Source organism: Pan paniscus, chromosome 23 (genome assembly GCF_029289425.2).
Source record: "Pan paniscus chromosome 23, NHGRI_mPanPan1-v2.0_pri, whole genome shotgun sequence".
Classification (NCBI taxonomy): Eukaryota; Metazoa; Chordata; class Mammalia; order Primates; family Hominidae; genus Pan; species Pan paniscus.
This window is the reverse complement of record NC_085927.1, coordinates 42,288,701-42,313,714: the sequence shown is the minus strand read 5'-3', so window position 1 is coordinate 42,313,714 and position 25,014 is coordinate 42,288,701. Positions and strand designations below refer to the sequence as shown.

Genomic DNA, 25,014 nt, shown 5'->3' with positions numbered 1-25,014 from the left:
ACAAGACTCTGAGCAGGCTGAGGTTTTATCCCGCCTCCCCACCTGTGTGTCAGTGTGCGAAGGACTGCTGTGCTCAATCACACAGTAATTAGTCAGCCTCGTCCTCAGACTGGAGCTTAGATATGAGCAAAAGCCCTTTATTGGACCAGCCTTCCATCAATCCAGAGGAGCAGCTCGGGACCCTGGAGCCCTGGTCATGAAGAACATTTTGGTAGTGGCTCAGGAGATACCAGGGAGGGCTCCCTGGCTTATGCTGGTACCAGTATATCCAATAGAAATCAGCATGGACGCCAGTGCTCAGGGTGCAGGGAAGTGCGGCTGGTGCTTCCAGAGATGCAGAGAGGGAGGGCGGCTGAGTCAGCACAGGCTGGGAGAGGGAACCTGCAGACACAGGTGGATATGGCTGCTGGCTCACTTACCAGCATGAAGTTGCTGGAAGATCTGAGCCAGAGGGGACTGCTGAAGCCTGGGGGACCTGCCCTGGACGTGGGAGGCCTGTCCCTACCTGGGAAGTGAGAGAGGAGCAGCAGGAGGACAGGAGCCATGGTGGACACAGCCCTTCTGAGGTCCAGAGCTGGAGTGGGCTGCTCCAGGCCTCTTTTATCCCTTCCACTGACCTCACAGAGGAGGAGTTACAGATGCCAATGTGTCCCCACATTGCCTGCCTCTACTTTACCCCATGTATTTATTCAAGTCCTAGGGGCTGCTGGACAGGGGAAGTCTGACAGGCCAGACCTGGGAAGAAGTGGGTGCTGGAACCACACCCAGGGAGGGCACAGCTTCCAGGTCAGCCTCAGTGAGTGCAGACTCCATCACCCAGCCCTGCGGAATTTGTAGGGTAGGAGGGGGTTGGCACAGTTGTGGCTGCCCACTGCACAGACCCTGAGATCCACAGTGTCTCCTGCTGCTCTCTCGCCAGACTGCATTCCCTCAGTAGAAATCATGTGAGTGGTGTCGGCCTGAGAGCCTAGTGAGTGTCAGTCTAGAAGTATCTATGGCCACGCCCTGGGTCATGCCCCAAGTTGCGATACTAAAAGAAAGACAGCATTTTTCAATACGTTTTTCTTGCATTACTAGAAGGACATGGGCAAAATATCACCCCCACCCAATGAAAGGGGGCTGCGGGGAGGCTGCAGAGGGCTCTGGGAGCAAAGTCCTGGGCAGCTCCTTCCACAGAGGCCAGGGAAAGAGGTGATTGTGACTTGGGTCTCACTGGGCTGTGGGGTCCTGCTCTGGAACAGATACTCACACAACATCACTAGCTTTGGAAAGATAGGGCTTTGGAAAAAAAAAGAGACATTTTCAATGCAATGACATGCTGAGGGGATGACAGAATACATCATTGATGAGAAGATTGAACAAGTGAAGTGTAAGTGTCAAGTCAGGTAAGGACATTTGAATCCAGACTGTAGAGGTCCTTGTGTGTCAGTGAGGGGTTTGGTTTGATTCATTATCTGGGATTGTTTCGGGTTGTGAACTGGAGGCAGAATAGATGAAACTGACAGTTTAAAAAGACATCCTTTGGTGTCAGGTTCAACAAAGAGCCTGAAGGCAGCCAAACAGGAGAGGGGGTATCAGGAGGGTTGATGGCTGATCCCAGGGATCTGGAGGAGGGAGGAGAAAGAACCCAGGAGAAACCACAGGGTAACTGTGTCCCTAGAGGAACGGTGAGAGAGGGATAGGGATAAAGCTGAGTGTTGTAGATGGGTTGACCAGGTGGGTTTTATTGTTGTTAACTGTCTTGCAGAGAGAGAGAGAGGAGAGAGAGAGGAGAGAGAGAGACACACACAGAGAGAGAGAGAGGAGAGAGAGAGAGACACAGAGAGAGACAGAGAGGAGAGAGAGAGAGAGAGAGAAGAGAGAGAGAGCACGAGAGATTCTCCCGGGAGCTGGTGGGGCCAGGCCACACGAGATTCTCCCAGGAGCTGGTGGGGCCAGGCCACACGAGATTCTCCCGGGCGCTGGTGGGACCAGGCCACACTGTCCACCCACCTCTGCTGCTGATTCCAGTACAGAAGGAGGTGACCATTACTCCCAGATGGTGGGGCTGGCTGAGTGAGCACAGACTTCAGGCCGGACCCTGGAAGGGAAGATGGGGCACGCAGCTGCTGGCACAGAGCCTGACACAGGAAGGCACAGCCACTCTTTTATGCTGATGAGTGATGGGCATTGACATATCCCTGCTTTGACATCTGAGGAGCCTGTGCTGTCTCCTCTGCTGATACCCAACTGTGCACTTTCTCAAGAGAAAACCTGTATCAATAATCAATAATAAAATGTACCTAGATCACCTCCCTACTCATTGCTGGAACTTTTACCTAGTGTCCTTTATGAAAGAAATACCTAGTGTCTTTAGGTAAGAAACTATTTCAACATTTCTTCAAATTATCTCCCATATTACTTGCTGAGTTTTGTAATTATTTTCCTATAGATATGTTTGAAGTTTATCATTTTTAGTGAGACTAGAATAATAAACATTCTGCACTACTTTTAAAATTATATAAGCAATATATTTGATCTTATTAAGTATAAACTTGATGATTTTATTATTCATTCTAATAAATTTTTAACAATGTTTTAATGTTATTCATATATAGTTGCCTTTAAGATGTTAACACATTTATGTAAACTTTTTGTGCTATTGTAATATCCTTGGCCTCTTATTTCTCAGGAACAAATTTCTACCACAGAGAAGAAATATTAGAAGTTATATCAAAAATGGAGTATGTTGTGAATTTTAAAAACCTTTTAAAATATGGCTTTTTAACCATTTTTTAAATTTTTATTTATTTTTTTATTATACTTTAAGTTCTGGGATACATGTGCAGAACGTGCAGGTTTGTTACATAGGTATACACGTGCCATGGTGGTTTGCTGCACCCATCAACCCATCATCTACATTAGGTATTTCTCTTAATGTTATCCCTCCCCTAGCCCCCAACCCCCGTCAGGCCCCGGTGTGTGATGTTCCCCTCCCTGTGTCCATGTGTTCTCATTGTTCAACTCCCACTTATGAGTGAGAACATGTGGTGTTTGGTTTTCTGTTTCTGTGTTAGTTTTCTAAGAATGATGGTTTCCAGCTTCATCCATGTCCCTGCAAAGGACATGAACTCAATACCATTCAGGACGTAGGCATGGCCAAAGACTTCATGACTAAAACACCAAAAGCAATGGCAACAAAAGCCAAAATTGACAAATGGGATCTAATTAAACTAAAGAGCTTCTGCACAGCAAAGGAAACGATAATCAGAGTGAACAGGCAACCTTCAGAATGGGAGAAAATTTTTGCAAAAGATGGCTTTTAAGTAATTTACATAGCAGGTTGCCTATTAATATGTAACATGCTAACAGATCTATTTGAGCGATCCTATTTCCTTGAGATTAAAGGTAGATTTGGCATTTTCTTCAAAAAGATATTTTTACTCTGTTTCTATAGTGTGAAATTGTACTTCATTACGAAGTGATCTCTTATGTCTGTCGTTAAAATAAATCAAACCAGAAACTAAATCCAGCTCTAGGAAGACTACACTTTATTTTATTTATCTCTGATGCATCTTATAATTTTTTTTGCTATGAGTGTCTATGTGGATACTCTTCATTAAGAAAAACAGATTCTTTTGGAATATATTACCTTTCTACACTAACATTTCTTCCTGGCTAACACGGTGAAAACCCGTCTCTACTAAAAATACAAAAAATTAGCCGGGCGTGGTGGCGGGCACCTGTAATCCCAGCTACTCGGGAGGCTGAGGCAGAAGAATGGCGTGAACCCGGGAGGCAGAGGTTGCAGTGAGCTGAGATCGCGTCACTGCGCTCCAGTCTGGGCGACAGAGCAAGACTCCGTTTCAAAAAAAAAAAAAAAAAAAAAAGCTAGATGACAACCACAATACTAAGTAATGCAACTCTAATACTAATGCATTTTACATAGTTACTAAATAATCCATTTTCTTGCTTTCAATATTCCTAATGCTAGATGAAAGTACTGTTTAGTTTACCAAGCCTTTAATCAAAAATGTCTAATCAGTACATCTTTTTAGCCCTTTAATTCATGTTAGAGAGTTTTAAGATGGAAGAAACAAATTAGACTCAAATTAAAAAAAAGTCTGACCTACAGTAGCTATTAGATAGTTAACATTTGTGACATCATCATGATTTTGTTCTGATATATGTATTTCACTCAGCATTGTTGAAATCAACTGGAATAATAGCCAAATAAAAACATTCTTTTAGTTATAATTTCAAAAACGATTGAAATTTATCAACAGTCATAACAACATCATTGTACTCTTAAATTAGACAATTCTTAGCACATATAAAAACATATTTACCTCTTTCAACTAGGACAATGTTAGAATTTATCAAAATTCACCATCATCAACTTTTTTTTTTTTCAAAATCTTGATTGTTAGGTACTATAAAACTGCACCCTAATCAAATGATGTGTTTTTGATCTGATGATTTTACAAAGTTGGGAGGAAATTCAAGGAAAAAAATACTTGTACAATTAAATTTCAAATCCTAAACATTTACTTATTTAAGCCTGCCTCTCTAAACTTAAAAAAGATATCAGCTCCTCCAATAAGATAAGTAGATTTTCTCACTATATTTTCCACTTCTTTTTAAATTTTCTCCTCCATTTGAGCATTCAGAAGCGTGAATCTCTGGGGATTTTTAAAGTTTTTTTTTTAGTTTGCTGCATTTCTGAGTATACAAACACATACACATACAACTATAGTATCGTGTGTGTGTGTGTGTATATAATTTGTGTATATACATATATTTGTTCAATCTGGAAGCCATTGAAATTTTCTGTTTATAACAACACAGAATGACCTATTCTTTCAGCACCTACCCCATTACACCCTCTGTTTTATAATCACTGGACAAAATATAGCATCATCTATATTAATGCAGATTGTATACATCATTTGTGACCTATTTATTTGTTCTAGAAATTTGTACTTAGCAATGATAGACATTTGTACTGTAATATTTATATCATGAAGGGTACCTATTCTCTTTGAAACATAGCAACTCTCTCATCTTAACCCTAAAATTTTCATTTGTTCTATTTATTTTAGGGCAGGTCACTTTCCTTTCAACAGCTTGTTTTCTTGAGCATATCATAAAAATATTTGCAATTGGGTGTTATGTATCAGCCAGAATACACACGTAGTTATACATTTTGAAAGTTATCTAAAATTCTGCATTCAGAAACACTTTAATTATATGTATTAGGCTGGGCATGGTGGTTCACACCTCTAATCCCAATACTTTGGGAGGTCGAGGTGGGTGGATTGCTTGAATCCAAGAGTTGAAGACCAGCCTGAGCACCATGGAAAAACCCCATCTCTACAAAATATTAGCTGAGCGTGGCGGCAAGAACCTGTAGTCCCAGCTACATGGGAGGCTGAGTTGGGAGGATCACCTGAGCCTGGGAGGTCAAGGCTGCAGTGAGCCGTGATCAAGCCACTGCACTCCAGCCTGAGTGACAGAGTGAGACCCTGTCTCAAATAAAAAATTATATGTATTCACCCAAAGTGTTCACCCCACCGAGAAGATGCACTGGTGAAAATATAGTGATTTTTTTTCCTTTAAATACTCAGTGAATGGCCAGCCATTTACATACACGATGGTAGACAAATTCCTGTGTGAATTCACAAAGTTTGGGAGATAAATAAGTGCATAGTAATATATAGAGATAAGTGGAAAAATAAGTTTGATAATTATATTGTGAGATATGATTTTTATAATATCAAGTAACACTTTTTTCTAATTCTGAACAGTTTATTGCTTCTAGAAACATTAGATCACTCAGGAATGGTAGAAATATGACTTTTTAGGGAAATATGACTTTTAAAATGTGACTTTAAAAAATGTCACTTTTTAAGAAACAAGACTTTTATAACTGAATATCCATTTATGCTGTCTTTAATTTAATTCTGAACAGTTTGCTTATTGGTTCTAGAAATATTAGATGACTCAGGAATGGTAGAAATATCTGGCAATGGAATTTCGAATCGAGAATGGAACTTCTGGTTGTTACTAACATATCGGTTTTGCCCCTGCTCAGTTTGAAATTCTTGCCATTGAGTATATTTTGGGGTACACAATTTCTCCTCCTAAAACTTATTTTAATAAGCACAGAATAGTAATTAATGAGCTTGGGTTTGTTTTTTTTTTTTTTTTTTGAAGTAAAACGCCTAATCTTTTATTTTATTTTATTTTATTTTATTTTGAAGGAGTCTCGCTCTGTCGCCCAGGCTGGAGTGCAGTGGCGCTATCTCGGCTCACTGCAAGCTCCACCTCCCGGGTTCACGCCATTCTCCTGCGTCAGCCTCCCGAGTAGCTGGGGGCGCCCGCCACCACGCCCGGCTAATTTTTTGTGTTTTTAGTACAGACGGGGTTTCACCATGTTAGCCAGGATGGTCTCTATCTCCTGACCTCGTGATCCGCCCACCTCGGCCTCCCAAAGTGCTGGGATTACAGGCGTAAGCCACCACTCCCTGCCGTAAAAGGCCAAATCTTTAATGACCCTCCTGTGCGTGTGAAAGCACTCTTGTTGGTGCAGCGGAAAGTGCACCTCACAATACACATTGTGACTTTACCTTGAGACGTTGATGATGCTCCTATCACCATGGTTATGTGATTGGGTATATCTTGCCCTCGGTCCTAACTGCCACTGTCTGTGCTGAGTTTTTCAAAGTTCATAGCAGGTTGAACATGCTTGCTGTCATTTTCACAGATTCTGGTCTTTCTTATGGGGAACCTGAGTTCCTGCATTAAAGGTATGTTCACATCGGCCTGTTGAATGCTGTCCTCTCAAATGTACTAGTTAATATTTAAAAATATATTTTATTAAAAAATTCTCCTCTGTATTTTTCATATGCAGTTATAAATGTGTTTCCCGGTTATGTTTTATTCCTCAATTTATATATTTGGTTCTAGTATCAAGCAGGATGCCTTTGAGCTTTTCCTTTATTTCAAAGACATGTCTTATTTCCTGTTATATCTGGCACCCCTCAAACCACCCAATTAGGTATCCTTCTGGGAAAAATATGGCAAAGTATGTTTTAATGCAGTTTTTACCTAATTAAGAACCTATTAATATCATTAATTTTAAAAATTAGGAGCAAAGCTAGAATGATGCAGATGTCTTTGAGGCTTTTAACACAACGAAGTGTGTCCATCTTTGTCTTTTGTTGTTGTTTTTTTGTTTGTTTGTTTTTGAGATGGAGTCTCAATCTGTCGCCCAGGCTGGAGTGCAACGGTGCAATCTCGGCTCACTACAACCTCCGCCTCCCGGGTTCAAATGATTCTCTCGCCTCAGCCTCCCGAATAGCTGGGATTTCAGGCACCCACCATCATGCCCGGCTAATTTTTGTATTTTTGTAGAGACAAGGTTTTACCATGTTGGCCAGGCTGGTCTTGAACTCCTGACCTCAGGTGATCCACCTGCCTCGGCCTCCCAAAGTGGTGGTGTTACAGGCGTGAGCCACCACACCAGGCCCTGGCCTGTTTTTAGTATGTCTTTCCTCTCTCCTTTTTCATGAAATGTGTATTCAGTTTAGTAAATTTGGAATATGTCATTTATATTCACATATTAACTTTTTGAAAAGAAGTAAGAATGTGTATTGTCTATGTGTCAGTGTGTGAAACAAAACACACTTATTTTTATGATTGGGGTTTATCCAAAATGATAGAGATAACAATTACAGTCAATCACCCAAACCACTTACCTTTCCAAAGGTAAATATAATCAAGTATAATCATTTTTTCTCATCCAGAGAGTAGTTCATATTTCAACATACAAAGATAGAGAAGTGAAATGAATCGGTAAACACTATTAACCAAGAACATACAGATTTACTCACACCGGGAAACACGTAGGTCACATACATATATGTAAAGATACATTTAAAAATAATAAGATGATAATTGTACAAGTTTGCATATAAAGTGTAACTTTGAAAAACTGTTAATACTGTTTCTGATGGATTGTGTGACTTAGTTCTCCTGACCTATCATTCAGAGTTCTTTCCAAGGAGGTTGTTGGTTCCATGACTTGGAAACGATCGAAAGTTAGAGGCACTTACATTTGTTAAGAATAAATAAGGCAGCTGGGCGCGGTGGCTCATGCCTGTAATCCCAGCACTTTGGGAGGCCGAGGCAGGCAGATCACCTGAGGTCAGGAGTTCAAGACCAGCCTGACCAACATGGAGAAACCCCGTCTCTACTAAAAATGCAAAATTAGCTGGGCGTGGTGGTGCACACCTGTAATTCCAGCTACTCAGGTGGCTAAGGCACAAGAATCACAGAACACAGGATACCACTTCACAATTAGCCTCAGGTGTCACCCTTGTGGCAACTCTCTTGTACAGCTGGGTTAAAGAGCCTCGGTGCTCACATGGGGTCATCTCCTCACTCTGCCTTCCTTCGCTGTGGGTAGCTTGGGCTGAAACTAGACCTCATCTGGCTAGGTGAACTAGACCTGGCTGAAACTAGGCCCCCTCATGCAATGATTGCAAACACAAGGGATAGGAAGGGAAGACTAAAAGGAAGATCTTTGATTTACGGTGGATATTTTAACATGTATTTCAGTATTTTCCAGTTTTTAATAATTGATTTATAACAAAGAATTGAGTAAATATAATTAGCCCTGGTACCTGATATTGAATTTAGTTCCTCAATAAAAATTTACACATAAACAGGGGCTGAATCCTATACCCCAGATGTTAAATGTTATAGCAGCAGATGGAGGTCTGTGGAGGTTGAAAGGGAGTTGGTCAATATCAAGGAGTCAGTGGCAGTTCTGCGGGACTTTAAAATGGGCTGAGGGAGTGACAGGACTCTGTGGTTGAATTCTAGCATGCATTTTAGTAGTTGCTCATTTGAAGTTTGAGTATTTCATGTTGCTTTCATCTGCTATTACCTGGAAAGACAAAGGCTCTATTTCTCATTTCCTTTCTGCCCGTCTCTCTGCCTTCCTTGGTCCATGGAAGAGGATGGCCCAGGAGAAGTTCAATTCATGCTTGTTAACCAACCACATCCATGAGTTCTAGCCCTTTGTTCATGTCACCACCAATGAACTGACAGTCATGTTGTGTCCTTTCAGTTCCCCCAGAAGATCAATGGAAGGTGGATTCCAAAGAGTGGGCAAGTGAGGACCCCTTCTCTGTTACCAAGGTAAAGTAGCCTGTCTTTGCCTAAAATGTGTGTAATTTTCTTGGTTATTTCATTTTTCAATTGATATCAGATAGAGAAAAATGATCAGGTGCATTGTAGGTGTTAGATAATGTTTCCTTGGGGATGGAGGGGGTGCACCTCACCCACTGACACCTGATTCAAGAGGACATCTGGAATTAGCAGGGCTGGGTCACACACAGCATGTTAGGGGACACTTTCTTCTGCAACAAGCTTTCTACTTTAGATGAAATATTTTGTAACTGCTACTTCAAAATTGTCTTGACAAAGATTTTTTTTTTTTTTTTGAGACGGAGTCTTGCTGAGTAGCCCAGGCTGGAGTGCAGTGGTACGATCTCAGCTAACTGCAAGCTCTGCCTCCCGGGTTCACGCCATTCTCCTGTCTCAGCCTCCCGAGTAGCTGGGACTACAGGTGCCCGCCACCACATCTGGCTAATTTTTTTTGTGTGTGTATTTTTAGTAGAGACAGGGTTTCACCATGTTAGCCAGGATGGTCTCGATCTCCTGACCTCGTGATCTACCTGCCTCGGCTTGCCAAAGTGCTGGGATTACAGGCGTGAGCCACTGAGCCCGGCCAACAAAGATACTTTTCAACAAAAGCTATTGTGCTTTCTACAGATGAACTCTACTCTAGATGTTGGGGCTTTAGACTTAAACATTCTTTCCCATCTTGGTTACCGAGAGCCCCTAAAAGAACGAAAGACCTGTGCAAACAGCCCACAGTATGATCTCATCCTCAGAGTGTTTTCTTTCTTCTAATTGCAGGTGACCCCAAGGAACACAATAAATGGTATGTATTCTGGAATCATTCACCAGGTGTAAAAAAAAAAAGTGTATGTATAAGAAATGTGGAACTTAATTGCTGACTTTCGTCTAGACCATCTCCATGATCCAAGACACCTGGAAAGAACGAGAATTTGGGGTGAACTAAAACTGGTTTTTCAGGTGACAAACTCTTGTCACCTATGTGCAATCCCTGGCAACAGGCATATTCACTTTAGGTGGGGTGGATTTGTGTGCACTAAGGCAGAAGGTGTCTATGTGTAGGTCTGTGTGATGTGTTTGTGAATGTGTGTCTAACACACAGGTGAGTGCAAGCTTAAGGGGTCTGCACACTCAATGAACTTACACACAGTATTGAAAGTAAGACTGGACTTCATTATTTATACATTTTCAATAATCTATGGTCTCTGTAACATAAAATTAATGATGTAATACCATAGAATATTTCCCTAGTATTGAATCTTGTCTCTCAATATTGAAAGAGTTGCTTAAAAGCACATGAGAAGTGCTACTCAATGCATGATACATACTGTAGCTGCAGTTAAAGCATTCATTTGGGAAGTCATAAGACTTATGACTAAACTGATGACTTATGCTCTAAACTCAGGCATGAGCTTTGTAAGACAATTGAAGGGGAGGATAAAAGACCTCATTTGCCTCCTCTGTTCAGTGGTTTTATGTGCCTTGTGGAGTGCAGTTATGTGCCTTGTGGAGTGCAGTTACACAGGAAGTTGATGGAGTAAACACAACAAAGAATTGAACAGGTTAACTGAATCCATAAGACTGTGGTGAGGTTAGTCAATAAGACGGGTCATTTATTTTTTAACTTTTATTTTATTTTTTATTTATTTATTTTTTGAGACAGAGTCTGGCTCTGTTGCCCAAGCTGAGGTGCACTGGCACGATCTCGGCTCACTGCAAGCTCCGCCTCCTGGGTTCACACCATTCTCCTGCCTCAGCTTCCCAAGTAGCTGGGACTACAGGCGCCCACCACCATGCCCGGCTAATTTTTTGTATTTTTAGTAGAGATGGGGTTTCACCGTGTTAGCCAGGATGGTCTCGATCTCCTGACCTCATGATCCGCCTGCCTTGGCTTCCCAAAGTGCTGGGATTACAAGCATGAGCCACTGCGCCCGGCCCAATTTTTTTTTTTTTTTTTGAGATGGAGGCTCACTCTGTCGCCCAGCTCCATCCATGTTCCTGCAAAGGACATCATCTCATTCTCTTTTATGGCTGCATAGTATTCCATGGTGTATATGTACCACATTTTCTTTATCCAATATGTCATTGATGGGCATTTGGGTCTTTGCTATTATGAATAGTGCTGCTGTGAACATATGTGTGGATGTCTTTAGGGTACAATGATTTATATTTCTTTGGGCGTATAACCAGTAATGGGATGGCTGGGTTGAATGACATTTCTGTTTTTAGCTCTTTGAGGAATCACCACACTACTTTCCACAATGGTTGAACTAATTTACACAGTCTCTAAGAGTATATAAGTGCTCCCTTTTATCTGCAACTTTGCCTGTATCTGCTGTTTTTTGACTTTTTAGTAATAGCCGTTCTGACTGGTGTGAAATGGTATCTCATTTTGTCCCACCAGTTTTTTTAACTGTTAAGTTCAGGGGTGCATGTGCAGGTTTGTTACATAGGTCAACTTGTGTCATGGGGATTTCTTGTGCAGATTATCTTGTCACCTGGGTTTTAAGCCTAGTGCCCATTAGTTATTTTTCCTGATCTCCCTCCTCCCACCGTCCCCCATCCGATAGCCCCGTGTGTGTTGTTCAGCTCTGTGTGTCCCTGTGAGACTGGTCATTTTTAGGTCAAATTTTACATAGTATGTTCTTTATGTGCTTTCTTCTAGTACTTTCTATTTTTTATTAACTAGGCAACTGTTGCTAAGATCTCTACTAAAAGTGGGCACATCTTTGTGATAACAAATAGAAGCTTGTAAAGTTGTGATACCTTAAATTTTGCCAAGTTATGAGGGCTTTGCCTGAGACCTGGATGACAGAGTTGTGTAAGAATGTGGGTTCCTCTGAAGACTGTTGAATTTTCTGAGAATAAAGATCTTATTTGTTTCTATTACATAGGGTTAAAGCAGGGACACAGTGGTCTCTAAGGCTCATAGGAGGCTCTGAGAACGGAAAATGAGATCTTTCCAAACAGGAATGCAAATCTCCATTTCTGTATTTAGGATCCCTCTGAGAGCAAGCAGGGGTTCACAGAAGGATATAGCTCACTAAGAGAAACAAATAATGGGAAACACAGGTTTATAGCATTTAGAAGAAAATGCCAAGATGAACATATTAATATCTAAAGTGAGTTTTGATGAAAACAATATAAAAATTTTTAAAACTCAAAATGTAAATATCAGGACCATGTGACTTACTTTTATTTCTACCAAATAATAAAGACTGGCAATCCTGGGCACACACTTCCAGAGGATACACAGCAAACACAGCCATAGTGCTTTATCATTTTAGGAGAATCTTGATTCCACTCCTGCAATAATAGACTTGACTGGAAAGTGGAAGGACAGAAACATTCCTCTGAATGTAGAACCCAAAATCTGAAAACAAATGTTAGTGATCTAGAGGTGGACTTAAAAAAAAATAGGATGAACAGTGGAATTTTATGAGAGGACTTTCAGAGGGCTCACGAGAGAGAATCAGTGGCATTTTCACTAGTGAAGGATTGGGAGAAGAGGCAGAGCCATTGGGTTAATGGAAGGGACATCTGGAGTCAGAGGGAAAGGGGGATCAGAGTGAACCTTGAATGAGAGTCCTGGGGCAGAGGTTTCCAGGCTGTGGCTATGGAGGGTTTTTTGTTTTTGTTTTTGTTTTTGTTTTTTTGAGACGGAGTCTTGCTCTGTCTCCCAGACTGGAGTGCAGTGGCGCGATCTCGGCTCACTGCAAGCTCCACCCCCTGGGTTCACGCCATTCTCCTGCCTCAGCCTCCCGAGTAGCTGGGACTACAGGCGCCCGCCACCATGCCTGGCTAAATTTTTGTATTTTTAGAAGAGACGGGGTTTCACCATGTTAGCCAGGATGGTCTCGATCTCCTGACCTCATGATCCGCCCACCTCGGCCTCCCAAAGTACTGGAATTACAGGCGTGAGCCACTGCGCCTGGCCGGAGGGGTCTTTCTGAGAGGAGATAGGACTGTCCCCTGCCATGGCAAGGTCAAGAAATGAATGTGGAGTTTGTAAAATAGAAAGTGATCTTTGATGGGGAAAGAATGAGCTGATAAGGTGTACACTCCCTGCTGGTGCACCTGCTGCCCATTCTTAGCCACACCTTGTTCCAGGTGGCTCAGATCAGCAGTCAAGGAGAAAGTGGGGGTGGCAGACTAAATTCATTAAACCACCAAAGCACCAGCCCAGATGGCCTCTTTTTCAGTTAATTCGCATCAGCTACTTATTCAGGTTTGATAAGTGGGAGAGAAGTTGTTACTTGCAGAAGCATCTTGTGATAGATGTTTTGCATTGTTCTAAGGCCTGAGCAGTCTTGGAGACAGGCAGACACTGGTCGCTCACTGTGGTCACTGGAGGAAACAGTTACTGAGAGGCAGCTGACAGGGTGAAGGGAGTGGGGGAGGAAGGCCACGCATTTGTGCCTCCCAAGGTCCCACAGGTGACATCCTTTAAAGGAAACTGTGTCATACTTGGGGTGGAAGATTTGAAAGGCAGAGGAAAAGAATGCTTTATAATTAGGGACCTGTCTTCATCTCAGGCGACTCTTCCCGAGCACGAACTCTGTCTTTCCACACACCTTGGAATAAAAGTATTGGAGAAAGAGAGTGAAGGGGGGGTCCCTTTGATCAGTGGTCCAGGGCATGATATAGAGGTCTCAGTTGTTCAGGAATCTCTGTCTCTAGGGAACCAAATTTATTCCACCCCCCCAGATCCTTCACTCATTAGAATGGGATTCTGCAAATCACTCACCCTCTCTAAGTGTTACTCAGCCCCTCCTCTGCCCACCCTGCCGGGCTGATGTGGGGATTACCGGAGATAATAGGAGATGTCCTCCAGAAGTTGTAAGGCATCACACCCACGTAAAAGATGAACAGGGAACCGCCCTCCACTGGCCTGGAGCCACCCAAGCAGCCTCTCTGTGTTCAGCCACTACTAAGTCTCCGGCTTATTCCTTCTGGCATTTAGTAAACCCTTACACATCACTACTGAAGTTCTGATTCTCTTTCTTAATATTCTCCTGCGTTTAGTGATTTTTCTAGCCCCATACTGTGATATTAATAAGTAGGCCCTATGAAAAGTTTAACATGACAGTGCAGAGATCTGAGGGCCGAGGGATTACATGACCTTCCCAGGTCTATGTGGCTCTAGTGGGATTGGGGTCCAGGTCCCCACTACACCAGCCCTCTGCCTTTCTGTATCGTCTCATCTATGTGAAGGCATCGCCCACACAGTCTTTCTAATCCACGTATAAAGTGCTCACTGAACTCCACGATCTTCCTGAGACCTAACTTTGATTCAGATGGCTCTGCTTGGAAGCCAGTAAACAATGGGATCAGAAGTTAGAACCAATTATCACAATTCTCCCTCTGATCTTCTGTCAGTAACATGTCATTAGTTCTCTGCATTGCAAAAAGATTAACCAGGCTCTTCTCTGATAGAAAATTTAAGAAGATATAGCGTCTACACCAAGAGGCACATGACACAATCTGGACTCTGGGCAAACCACCGGGCGCACTCACATGAAGGTACCGTGGAAATTTATTAAGTTGATTTAAGAATAACAATTGTGGATTGTATTCAGTGTCCCATATGTTAGAAGAAGCTATAGAGGAGGTTAAGCCATATGTTTAAATGTGCCAAAATTTTTATTTGCCTAATCAAGAAGTATTGCTGAAATCACAAAATTAAATACACATTTAAAAGTCAATTTTGATTCACATTTAATAGTAAGACAATCTTTCAAGCTAATCTCTAGACGTTACTCAATTGTTGAACATTATTGTGATCTCCCTGAAACAGTGGAGCTATAATTTTAAAACTGAATGTTTAACCAAGGGAGTTTTAGATTGACATAAAAATCTAGCATGTAATACACAAAGTTCCCACATCATTCTATTCTCTCACCCTACCTTATAATTCCACCTAATATTCACATCTTACATTACTGTGTTATATTTGCTAAAAGTAATGGGCAAATATTGATACATTAGTACCTAAAGTCTGTCATTCTCATAGTGTTCTTTTTCCTGTTACACATTTCTATGAATTTTGAAATATTTACTGTTATGTTTACCATTTCGATCTCGTAAGGAATACTCTCACCGCTCCAAAAATTCCCTCTTCTTTACTTATGAATCTCTGTCCTCTTTCTCCAGAAACCTTGCCAACTATTGATATTTTTACCATCCCCTTTGTTTTGCCTTTTCCAGAATGTCATACAGTTGGAGTCATATATTAGATTGGTGCAAAGTAATTGCGGTTTTTCCATTCTTCAACTGGCAAAAACCACAATTACTTTTGCACCAACCCAATATTATGTAGCTTTTTCAGCTGAACTTACTTCACTCATCAATATACTTAAAGTCACGCTGCTCTGCTGCCTTTCTGTGTGTCTCATCCACATGAAGGCATGCCCTCACAGTCTTTCTGATACATGCCATTGTCTTTTCTATGCTTTGATGGAGAACTCCTTTAAATCACAGAATAATATTGTGTTTTATAGATGGTTGTTTTTTCATTCGCCTCTTAAACATCTTGCTCGCTTCTAGTTTGGGTGGTTATAGATAAAGCTGCTGTAAACATTCCTGTGCAGGCTTTGTGTGGACGTAACTTTTCATCTCAACTGAGTACATACCTAAGAGCGCAATTTTCGGATTATATTGTGAAAATATGTTGGGATTTGTAAGAATTTGGTGGATTTTGTAAGAGAAATCATTTGGTTCTGGTGTTGTCTTTTTTGGAATGTTCTTAATGTTAATTCACTTAATAGGCAGAGGCTTGTTCAGATTGTCTATGTTCCTAGTGTGACCTTGGGAAGATTATGTCTCTCAAGGAATTGATACATTTCACCTAGTTATCAAACTGTGGGAATAGAGTCATTCATAATAGTCCTTGATTATCCTTTTAATGACCAACAGTTTGGTAGATATGGCCCCTCTTTTATTTCTGATATTAGTAATGTGTGTTATCTTTTTTTGCTTTGTTAGCCTGCATAGAGATTAATTATTTTTGCTTTGTTAGCCTGCATAGAGATTTATTAATCTCTGCATAGAGATTTAATTATTAATTAATTTATTTTTATAAATAAAATTAATTTATTAATTTATTAATTTTATAAATAAAATTAATTAATTAATTTTATTGCAATTACAATTAATTACAATAACTAATTGGGGGGAATTTTCATTAATGCAGATGAACACACATCCAGGAAAATGTTACCCACACTGAGCAATGATGGCGATAACTTTTCAGTTCTGGATAGGACATAGGCATTTATCCAGCTCTCTGTTCAAATACACACACACCCACACACGCACACACATACACACACACTCATGTTTTTACTATGAATAAAATCTATTGCACTCTTATCATTTAGAAAATCACATGATGCATTAGGTGATATCCAAATGTTTATTTACCTCATAACTTCTATAATTTAAACATTGATTTGAACTTACAGAAATGAAAAAGTAAAGCATTTGGAAATTGATCCGAGAATACAGAACATTTCTATAGGAAACAAGATGTGAACCGTAAGACTCAATGAGTTGGATGGTGGCAATAATTAATACTTACGACTCAATAATCGAATCAAATTAGAATATAGATTACAGAAATGTCCCATATCTTTCTCCTATGACTGTATAATGCTTTTACCAAGTAGAAAATTCCTAAGTCTACCCACCCAAGTAATTTTCTGACCCTGTTTTTTTTTTGGAGTGAGGGCGTATTTGGCCTCCCCAGGACGGACTGGAGCATCAGTAGTGCCTGAGTTCATCAAAGGACAGATGCTCAAGACACCCTGATCACCATTAGGTGGAATTGAAGGAGCCAAAAATGGGCGCAGTGGCTCCTCAGCAGAGACGCTCCTGAATGTATAGACATGGGAACCACTTTTAGCATCAAAAAAGGAAACGTTCTGCATGCCCATATCCAGAAAAATCCCCACTCGCTGTAACTTGCGGTCTACGAAGAGGAAAGTCAGCGGCACCGTGCTGGCAGAGAGGCGGCTTCCATCCCTCAAACTCACAGTCCAGAATCCACGCTCTGTGGTCAGCTGGATCCTCCCTTTGCGGTGAACAGATTCTCTGCAGACTCCCATGTCCCATTCTGTGCTTGTTCCCACGTCCACCTCCCAGTAGTGGTGGCCACAGGTAAAGTGAGGGGAGCCCAGGACGCAAATGGACATGTCAAATCTCTCGGCAAGGTCTTGCCGATTCTGTGTGATGAGCCCACTTCGGACGCTCCTGAGGTCGTCAGAAATGAGGAGGAAGTTGTTGGCTGTGTCGGCATCCAAGGTCATATCCACTGTGAAAAGGAAAACAAGTTGCTCAGCAAGTGGACAGAAGCCAACCCCATGCCTCTCTTCTACTTCAAAGGCCCAAATATCTCCTGACTTTAGTTTCTTTAATTCTGTTTCTTCCTCCAAAACCAAAACTTTTCATGAGGAAACTTGCCTATTTCAAATTCTCATAGGTATGCTTTGTGGCAATACGTGACTCTTATTCACAGTAGCAATTCTTATTTTACTTTACGTCACGTGTTTGCTTCATTGAACTTTTCTTCATTTAGAGTGGAGGGTCTCTGAAGGCAGACACCATGCCCCCCTTTCTACCACCTTGATATGTGAACAAGTAAATGATAATTAAGACAATGCAAGTGGTCAATATTAAATATGTTTCTGCTTCCACATTTTATTGCTCCAATTCAGTATATAGAGCATGATTCCAGGCTTTTGTTTTCCATGTTTGTAAACAAATTAATTGTGCACAGTTCTGACAGCAGATAGGGTATCTCTGCAGCTGACAATGTGATGACAGAGATGCCGGTCCTGGACATTAGGAGGCTCCAAGGCCAGGTGGAGGAGGGGGACCTTTTAGATGAAAGAATGTTTTCTATCCTACTTGGAAGGTGAGACCTTAAGCAAAACAATGGTAAATTTTGGAGCCAAGAGAAAGGTATTTGAAAGTCGTTTGTCATGACTGACTGATTGTAGAGAATAAGGGCAGAAAATACAAAGGTCAATAATTTAAGGCATTGGGTATGTGGTTGACAGGTGAAGCCGCCAGTTCTCATGGAGGAGGCAGTGTGATCTGGCCTAGAGAAAATTAATTTTCCAGAACATTCTGAAAAAAAAAATCTACAAAACATATTATCCTTCAAGTCAAAAAACTGATATGATCACTAATATAGATTTTATAGATCACAGTAAGACTACCCTAGTCAAGACTAGGGATTGATTGCTATTTAATGGTGAATTAGGGAATGGACATGGACAAGGAAGGAGGAAGAGGGTTCCAAACATGACTTGGACAGGGTGAATCTCTGTCCTCCATAGTTCAGCAGAGAGACAGTCAGGTATGGGTAGATGGAAGAGTAGAGATCGTGGGTGTCAGGGCAGAAGCTACCAGTGTCAGGGACATCATAGGGGCCCACCACCATTTATAGGTGTAATTCTGTGCCCAGGCTGACCATAATCTCTTCATGTAAATGTCCCTTTTCTCCAGAGTTATGGAGAGTGATAGTATTTTCTGTAGGCAGGACCACTGTTGAAGCCCATGGCGCATGGATGAGGAGACCAATATCTGCAACTCTCCCCACTCACAGAAACAAACACCATAGGTGCTCCATTCCCAACTCTTCCCAACCCTGGGGTGAGGTTGTTTGTACAATGGGTGCCAATATTCACTGTGCATTAGAATTACCAGGCCCATCTTAATGTCAGATTCATGGGAACCTTTGCTAGAGAAATTCAAATTCAGTTGCTCTATGTTTTTGCTACTCAGCCAAGTCCCCAAGCCAGTGGGATCAATCCTGAGACTTCCCAGTTCAGCATCTGCATTTTAACAAGATCCCCAGGTAATCTGAGCACACTAAGTTTAGAGAATCCCTTGTCTAACCCATGACATAGACGTCGGGTTTTTGTTTTTGACATCACCAGGTGATTCTATGTGTTGTCAGGGCTGAGAATCTGACGATGAAGCATCTCAATTTTAGGTGCCAGACAGCAGCTAATCCCCATGTGGAATGAGGGGCCAACTGCACAAATGATTTTTCCTGGTCTGGTCTTGGGAAGGGGGCAGGGTATACAGATTCCTTACCTTGGAACTTCCGCATCCTTGGGTTCATCTGTAGAATCTTCTTCAGCTTGGGCTCCAGTTCCTTGATGTGGGAAGCCAGCCTCTCTAGCTGCCGATTGGGCCTGATTTTGTTCCTCTGAGAGACCATGGAACAGCAACAGCAAAGTAGATCCTCCCCATGGGGCTCCTTCTGCAGCGAATTGATGCACTTGAAGCAGACGGTGCATCCACACTCCAGGGACATTGGTTTTTCCAGATAGTCTGAGCAGACGGGACAGCTGCTTGCTTCTTGGAAGAGTGCAGCCATGTCCACTGCCAGGGGAAAAGTACACAAGGGAAGAAAATTTCCGTGAGGTGAAAGCCTGTTAGTTGTGACAAGTGACAACCTTTTTATGCATAGAGGTATTGTGTTCCAGCTTTGTCACTCCGAGAACAAGACCATGAGTACAAACACTCAAGCACATCCCCCCACCCCCCGTCTTCAGAGATTTGAAGTTCTATTGGGAAAGTCACGAATCATCACTGTGCTCTGAGCTGAGGTGGAGGAAGGGTCCATTCTCCTGGTGACCCAGCAGCTGAGCCTGAGCCAGTGACGTGGCAGCACCCATGTGAGGAACAGCGAGCTGGGGTCATTTCACCTCCTCCTAGGGGAACCCCAGCAAGAGATTGATTGATGAACATAAGACTTAGGAGCTGAGAGGCTGGGCATGGTGGCTCATGCCTGTAATCCCAGCACTTTGGGAGGCCAAGGTGGGTGGATCATCTGAGGTCATCAAAAGTTCGAGACTAGCCTGACCAACATGGGGAAACCCCATCTCTACGGAAAATACAAAAGAATTAGCCAGGTGTGGTGGCAGATGCCTGTAATCCCAGATACTTGGGAGGCTTTGGCAGGAGAATCGCTTGAACCTGGGAGGCAGAAGTTGCACTGAGCCAAGATTGTGCCATTGCACTCCGGCCTGGGCAACAGAGTGAGACACCATCTCAAAAAAAAAAGGGGGGGGGCTGGATGCAGTAGCTCACATCTGTAATCCCAGCACTTTGCGAGGCCAAGGCAGGAAGATCCCTTGAGCCCAGGAATTTGAGACGAGTCTGGACAACACAGGAAGACCTCATCTCTACAAACAATACAAAAATTAGCAGTGAGCAGAGACCACGCCAGGTCACTCCAACCTGGACAACACAGTAAGACCCTGTCTCACCAAAAGAAAAGAAAAGAAAAAAAATTACATCCTTCTCCAGCCTTGGAAATGAATACCAAATTAACTGCCACCACTGGTGGGCAGGGGACAGGCTCGGAGGTTCCCTGAAAGAGAGTTGTTTTAGGAACCTCATGTCACACCCTTCTGAGACACTGTGGACCACATCTGAGGGGTCCTACACTGGCACTGAGGGGGCCTGACCCCTCTTCATACACTGAGGTCAGGGGTCTCCCAGGTACACAACAGGATGCTGACCTCCTGCTGCTTGCCCACCCACAGGCCAGCCCAAGGCCACCCCCTTGGTCACCGTTCCCGTCCTCCTCTGAGGAGCTCCAAGCCAAAAGGCCACACTGCTGTGTCTCATGAGTGGCTTCTACCCGGGAGCTGTGACGGTGGCCTGGAAGGCAAACAGCACCCCTGTCACCCAGGGTACGGAAGTCACCAAGACCTCCAAACAGAGCAACAAGCACACAGCCAGAAGCAACCTGAGCCTGACACCCGACCAGTGGAGGTCCTGCAGCAGTTACAGCTGTAAGGTCACACACAAGAGAGCACTGTGGAGAAGACAGAGGCCTCTGAAGAATGTTCAGAGGCCCCTGAAGAATGTTCTTAGGCCCCTGAACCTCACCCCACCCATGGGGGCCTGGAGCTGCAGGATCCCAGAACAGGGATCCCCTCCCACCCCAAATCATCCAGCCCCTCTCCCTGTACCAGTAAACCCTTAATAAATATCCTCACTGTCAACCAGAAATCCTGCTCCCTCTCTTCATTTCTTAGCTAACATATAATTTGACACTCACCCTGGGTTCTTAGTGTGTGTAAGGGGGGATTACTTGCCCCCTGTTGGATAGCAGCCCAGGGGGAGAGGCTCCCAGAATCCCAGGGGTGTCTCCTGAGGAAACAGGCCAGGCCAGGCATTTGATCACTGAACACCTCTCTCTCCATTCTCTCTCCCCACCTCTTCCTCCTTGCAGCTTGGCCCCCAATTTCTGACTACTTCCTGGATGAAGCTGTCCCTAGCTGAGCCTTAAGACGCACCCTCTGTCCCTACCCTAGTCAAGACCCTCTACCCACCCACAGCCTCTGTTTCTTTAGCCTTGAAATCCTACTCTGGGCCTGGAGCTCCCTGGCCCCTGGAATGCCCTCTTTTCTCTCTGCCCAGCTCCCCAGCCCTGAGAGCCAGGCTGTCCAGGACACTGTTGCATCGTCAAATTCATGAGGTCTTACATTTGGGGCCCGCCTCAATTCATCACCTTACAGCAGGTTCAGAGATGAAAAAAAAATGGGAGGAAGCCAGGAAGGAAACACACACAAAAGGCCAGCAGGTGGCTCAGGATGCTTGTGAAAGGTAGTATCTGAGCTGTGCAGGAAGCAGTGCAAGGAGGGTAATAGGTGTTCCCTTATTTCTATGAGAATATGCAAAGCATTTGCTCAAGGAGAGTTGGTTTTCTCGGTGTTGAAGCCAGCCATCTTTTCTTTTCTTTTTTTTTTTTTTTTTGAGACAAAGTCTCGCTGTGTCACCAGGCTGGAGTGTAGTGGCACAATCTCGGCTCACTGCAACCTCTGCCTCCCAGGTTCAAGCGATTCTCCTGCCAAAGCCAGGCATCTTTTCACGACTAAAAGCAAGTACCTGTCTTAACCAAGGCCTCAATATTGATGGGATTTGGTCTCTGACACATGCACAGGTGACCTGTGCACCTACAGCTGCCTGGCAGCTCTAGGAAATGGCAATTCTGTCAGGTACTTGGCACAGAAAGTCACTGGCCTTCTTTGGAGGATGCATCATTTATGGAAACACTTCTTTATTGGATCCTGGGTCTCAGGTGGAAAACCAGGTCCCACATCAGGAGTTTCTCTGTGAGGCTCCCAGGTTCTGGGGCTCCAGCTGCTCTCTGAGAGGAAGGTGTGGAGACAGAGAACATAGCCTAGAAGAGCCTGGAACTGAGACATCCCCTTACTGAGGTTATGCAAATGAGGTTCTTGGACTACATATTCTGATTGGATGAGAAGAAAAACCTCTAAGTCTACTCTGATTGGGCTTTATTTGCATGTTCTGATTGGATGAGAGCAAGTCTTAGGACAACCAATCAGAACATGATAACAAAGTCCAATCAGAGTAGGCCTAGAGGTTTTCCTCATCCAATCAGAACATGTAGCCCAGGAACTTCATTTGCATAAACTCTCATATATAAATGATGCCAAGCGGGGAGTTTTGTCATTCCAAGCTCTCTTGCGTCAGCTTGTGTAGCTGGTTAGTACCGGCTTAGAGGAAAAAGAAAACGAGTCACTTCCTGAGCACACTGGAGTCTGGAAGCTTAGAGGAAAAGGAGGAGGAGCAATTTCGTTAGCACAGTGGAGGCTGGAGCCTGCCGTGGCTCACCTCGCTGCTGCGGTTGGTGTGGGCCAGGGAGACTAGAGCGTAGCCAGAATGGTAAAATGGTGGTGGGAAAAGTTCGCCATCCCATGCCGTACTGCCTGTGGCGTGGTGGGGCGGGTTGGAGGCCCTATCCAGGGTGTTACTGCCCGTGTTAGGAGGCTGGTTGGATGTGGTATCTGGGGCCTCACTGCCCACGGAGGGGAGTGGGTTGGGGGCGCTATGGGGTGTGCGCTGCCCCTGGCTGGGGGTGGGTTGGAGCACTATCCCAAGCTGTACTGCTAGCGGCAGTGGGGAGTTTTGGGGGCACTATCTGGGGATGCAGTGACTGTGGCCAGGGGGCGAGTTGGAAGAACTATCGGGTGTTGCATTGCCCTTGTCAGGCACGGGTTGGGGGCGCTATCGGGTGCTACTCTGCCTGCGGTGGGTGGGACGTGTTATATCCAGGGCATCATTGCCTGCGTCTAGAAGCTGGCTGGGGGCATTATCCATAGCTGCACTGCCCACAGCAGGGAGCAGGTTGGCAGCACTATCTGGGGCTGCAGTGCTGTGGTGGGGGACGGGTTAGGCTCATTACAGGGTGCTACACTGTTGGCAGCAGGGAGGGGGGTGTTGAGGGCGCTTTCTGGGGCCTACACTGAGACAGAGATAGCAGGGTTTATTGGGAGTGCTACTGGGGGCCAGACTGCCCGTGTAGAGGAGGTGGGAGGCTGGTTGGGGACTCTATTGAGGGACGGATCCACTGCCCGTTTTGGGAGGGGGCGGGTTGGGTGCTATCAGAGGTCTGTACTGCGTGCCAAGGAGCTGGTGGGTGTGCTACCTGGGGCCACATTGGTTCCGGCGGGGCGGGTTGGGTGTGCTATCGGGGGCTACCTTGCCCGCACAGGGGGTGGGTTGGGTGCGCTATCTGTGGCTGTACTACCGGAGGCAGGGAGTGAGTTGGGGGCCTCCCTGGGTTGCTGCTTCCAGTGGGGAGCAGGTTGGGGCACTATCCGGGGTTGCACTTCCCGCAGTTGGGGGGCAGTTTGGGTGCCATATCAGGGCATTACTGCCCCCAGCAGGGGTCTGGTTGGGGGCACTATTCATGGCTACACTGTGTACGGCAGGGAGCGGATTGGGGGCGCTATCCCGGGCTGCACTGCCCGCGGCAGGGGGCGGGTTGTGGGCGCCATTGGGTGCTGCAGTGTCCGAAGCAAGGGCAGGTTGGGGTCGCCATTGGATGCTACACTGCCGGTGGTTGGGGGTGAGGTGTTGGGGGCGCTATCTGGGGGCTACACTGCCGGCGGTGGGTTGGGGTGCTGTTGGGGGCTGCGCTGCCCCCCTGGTGCTGGAGGTGTTAGTGACGGGTGGTCAGAGGAGCGGTCCTCGTCTCCCCGGACTCCAGACTCTAGAGGGCCATCTCCTCCTGCTGGAGCGCGGCGGATGCACAACGTTTCCGCGGGGATCCTGAGCACAATCCGTCACCTAGACCAGCCGTGGTTCCCAGGCCCGCGCCCTCTATGTGTTGCGGAGACTGCCTGGGACCCCCGGGCACGCAGTAGCTGCCACTACGGGGTGATAGGGCCCCGTGGGTGGAGGCGTCAGGAACAGGAACCAGCACTAGGGTTGGGAGGGCTGGCTGGGGTTCAGTTTTTGCTGCTCCTGCTTCCCGAGGAACGCAGCCAGGGTGGGCCCAGCGGTTCTAGTGGAGTAAGAAGCCCAGGCACTGTGGTGTCTCCAGTCCCCACTCCAGGCCCTAGTTCCTGGCCAACTTGGGCCAAAAGGAGAGGCTGGACTTTGGAGGGTGGGTGTGAGTGCCTTCGCTGAAACCGGCCTCTGCCATCCAGTGGCCAGCATGACAAGGTGAGGCTCTAACGCTACCACTCTCTGCATCCTGTTCTAGGCTTTCTTGGCTTTGCCTGCCCAGTCGTTTCATGCCAGGAGCAGGAGCTGCCTGCTGGAGGCTGGAGCTTGTGGCACCACCGCTCGCCTCGCTGTGGTTGGTGGCGGCCATGGAGACTAAAGACTCAGCGCTGGAGTGGTAGGAGGGCGGCAATGAAGACTGAAGAGCACCTGAGCGGTAGGATGGCGGCTGGCTGCCGCCAGGGCACAGGCAGTGCAGTGGTCAGGTGTTAGGAGCCTTGTAGGGTGGGCCTGTGCGTTGAGGGTGACAGCAGTAGTAGTTGT

General features: G+C 44.7%; 2 protein-coding genes and 1 long non-coding RNA gene across 3 annotated transcripts in view; 2 read left to right on the top strand and 1 right to left on the bottom strand.

Annotated features, from left to right (window-relative positions):
- The first annotated feature begins 5,351 nt into the window (after positions 1-5,351).
- LOC129395155 (uncharacterized) lies at positions 5,352-17,846 on the top strand. Its single transcript, XR_008955195.2, has 4 exons — positions 5,352-6,788; positions 9,116-9,186; positions 9,970-9,994; positions 16,913-17,846. It is a non-coding gene; the product is annotated as an uncharacterized LOC129395155 (long non-coding RNA).
- On the bottom strand, positions 16,590-20,702 carry LOC130541150 (ret finger protein-like 3). Its single transcript, XM_057301027.2, has 2 exons — positions 19,294-20,702; positions 16,590-17,500 (listed from the first exon to the last, which is right to left on the bottom strand). The coding sequence occupies exons 1-2, from the start codon at positions 19,577-19,579 to the stop codon at positions 16,827-16,829; spliced, it is 960 nt and encodes a 319-aa protein (XP_057157010.2). The 5' UTR covers positions 19,580-20,702; the 3' UTR covers positions 16,590-16,826.
- Positions 20,703-23,070: 2,368 nt separating this feature from the next.
- The window catches only part of LOC134730109 (uncharacterized), a 50,362-nt gene continuing 48,418 nt past the window's right edge, over positions 23,071-25,014 (top strand). The window contains exons 1-2 of the mRNA XM_063603207.1: positions 23,071-23,098; positions 23,495-24,907. Of these exons, the coding sequence (XP_063459277.1) occupies positions 23,071-23,098; positions 23,495-24,654 (1,188 nt within the window). The 3' untranslated portion in view covers positions 24,655-24,907. The remainder of the gene's footprint in view (positions 23,099-23,494; positions 24,908-25,014) is intronic.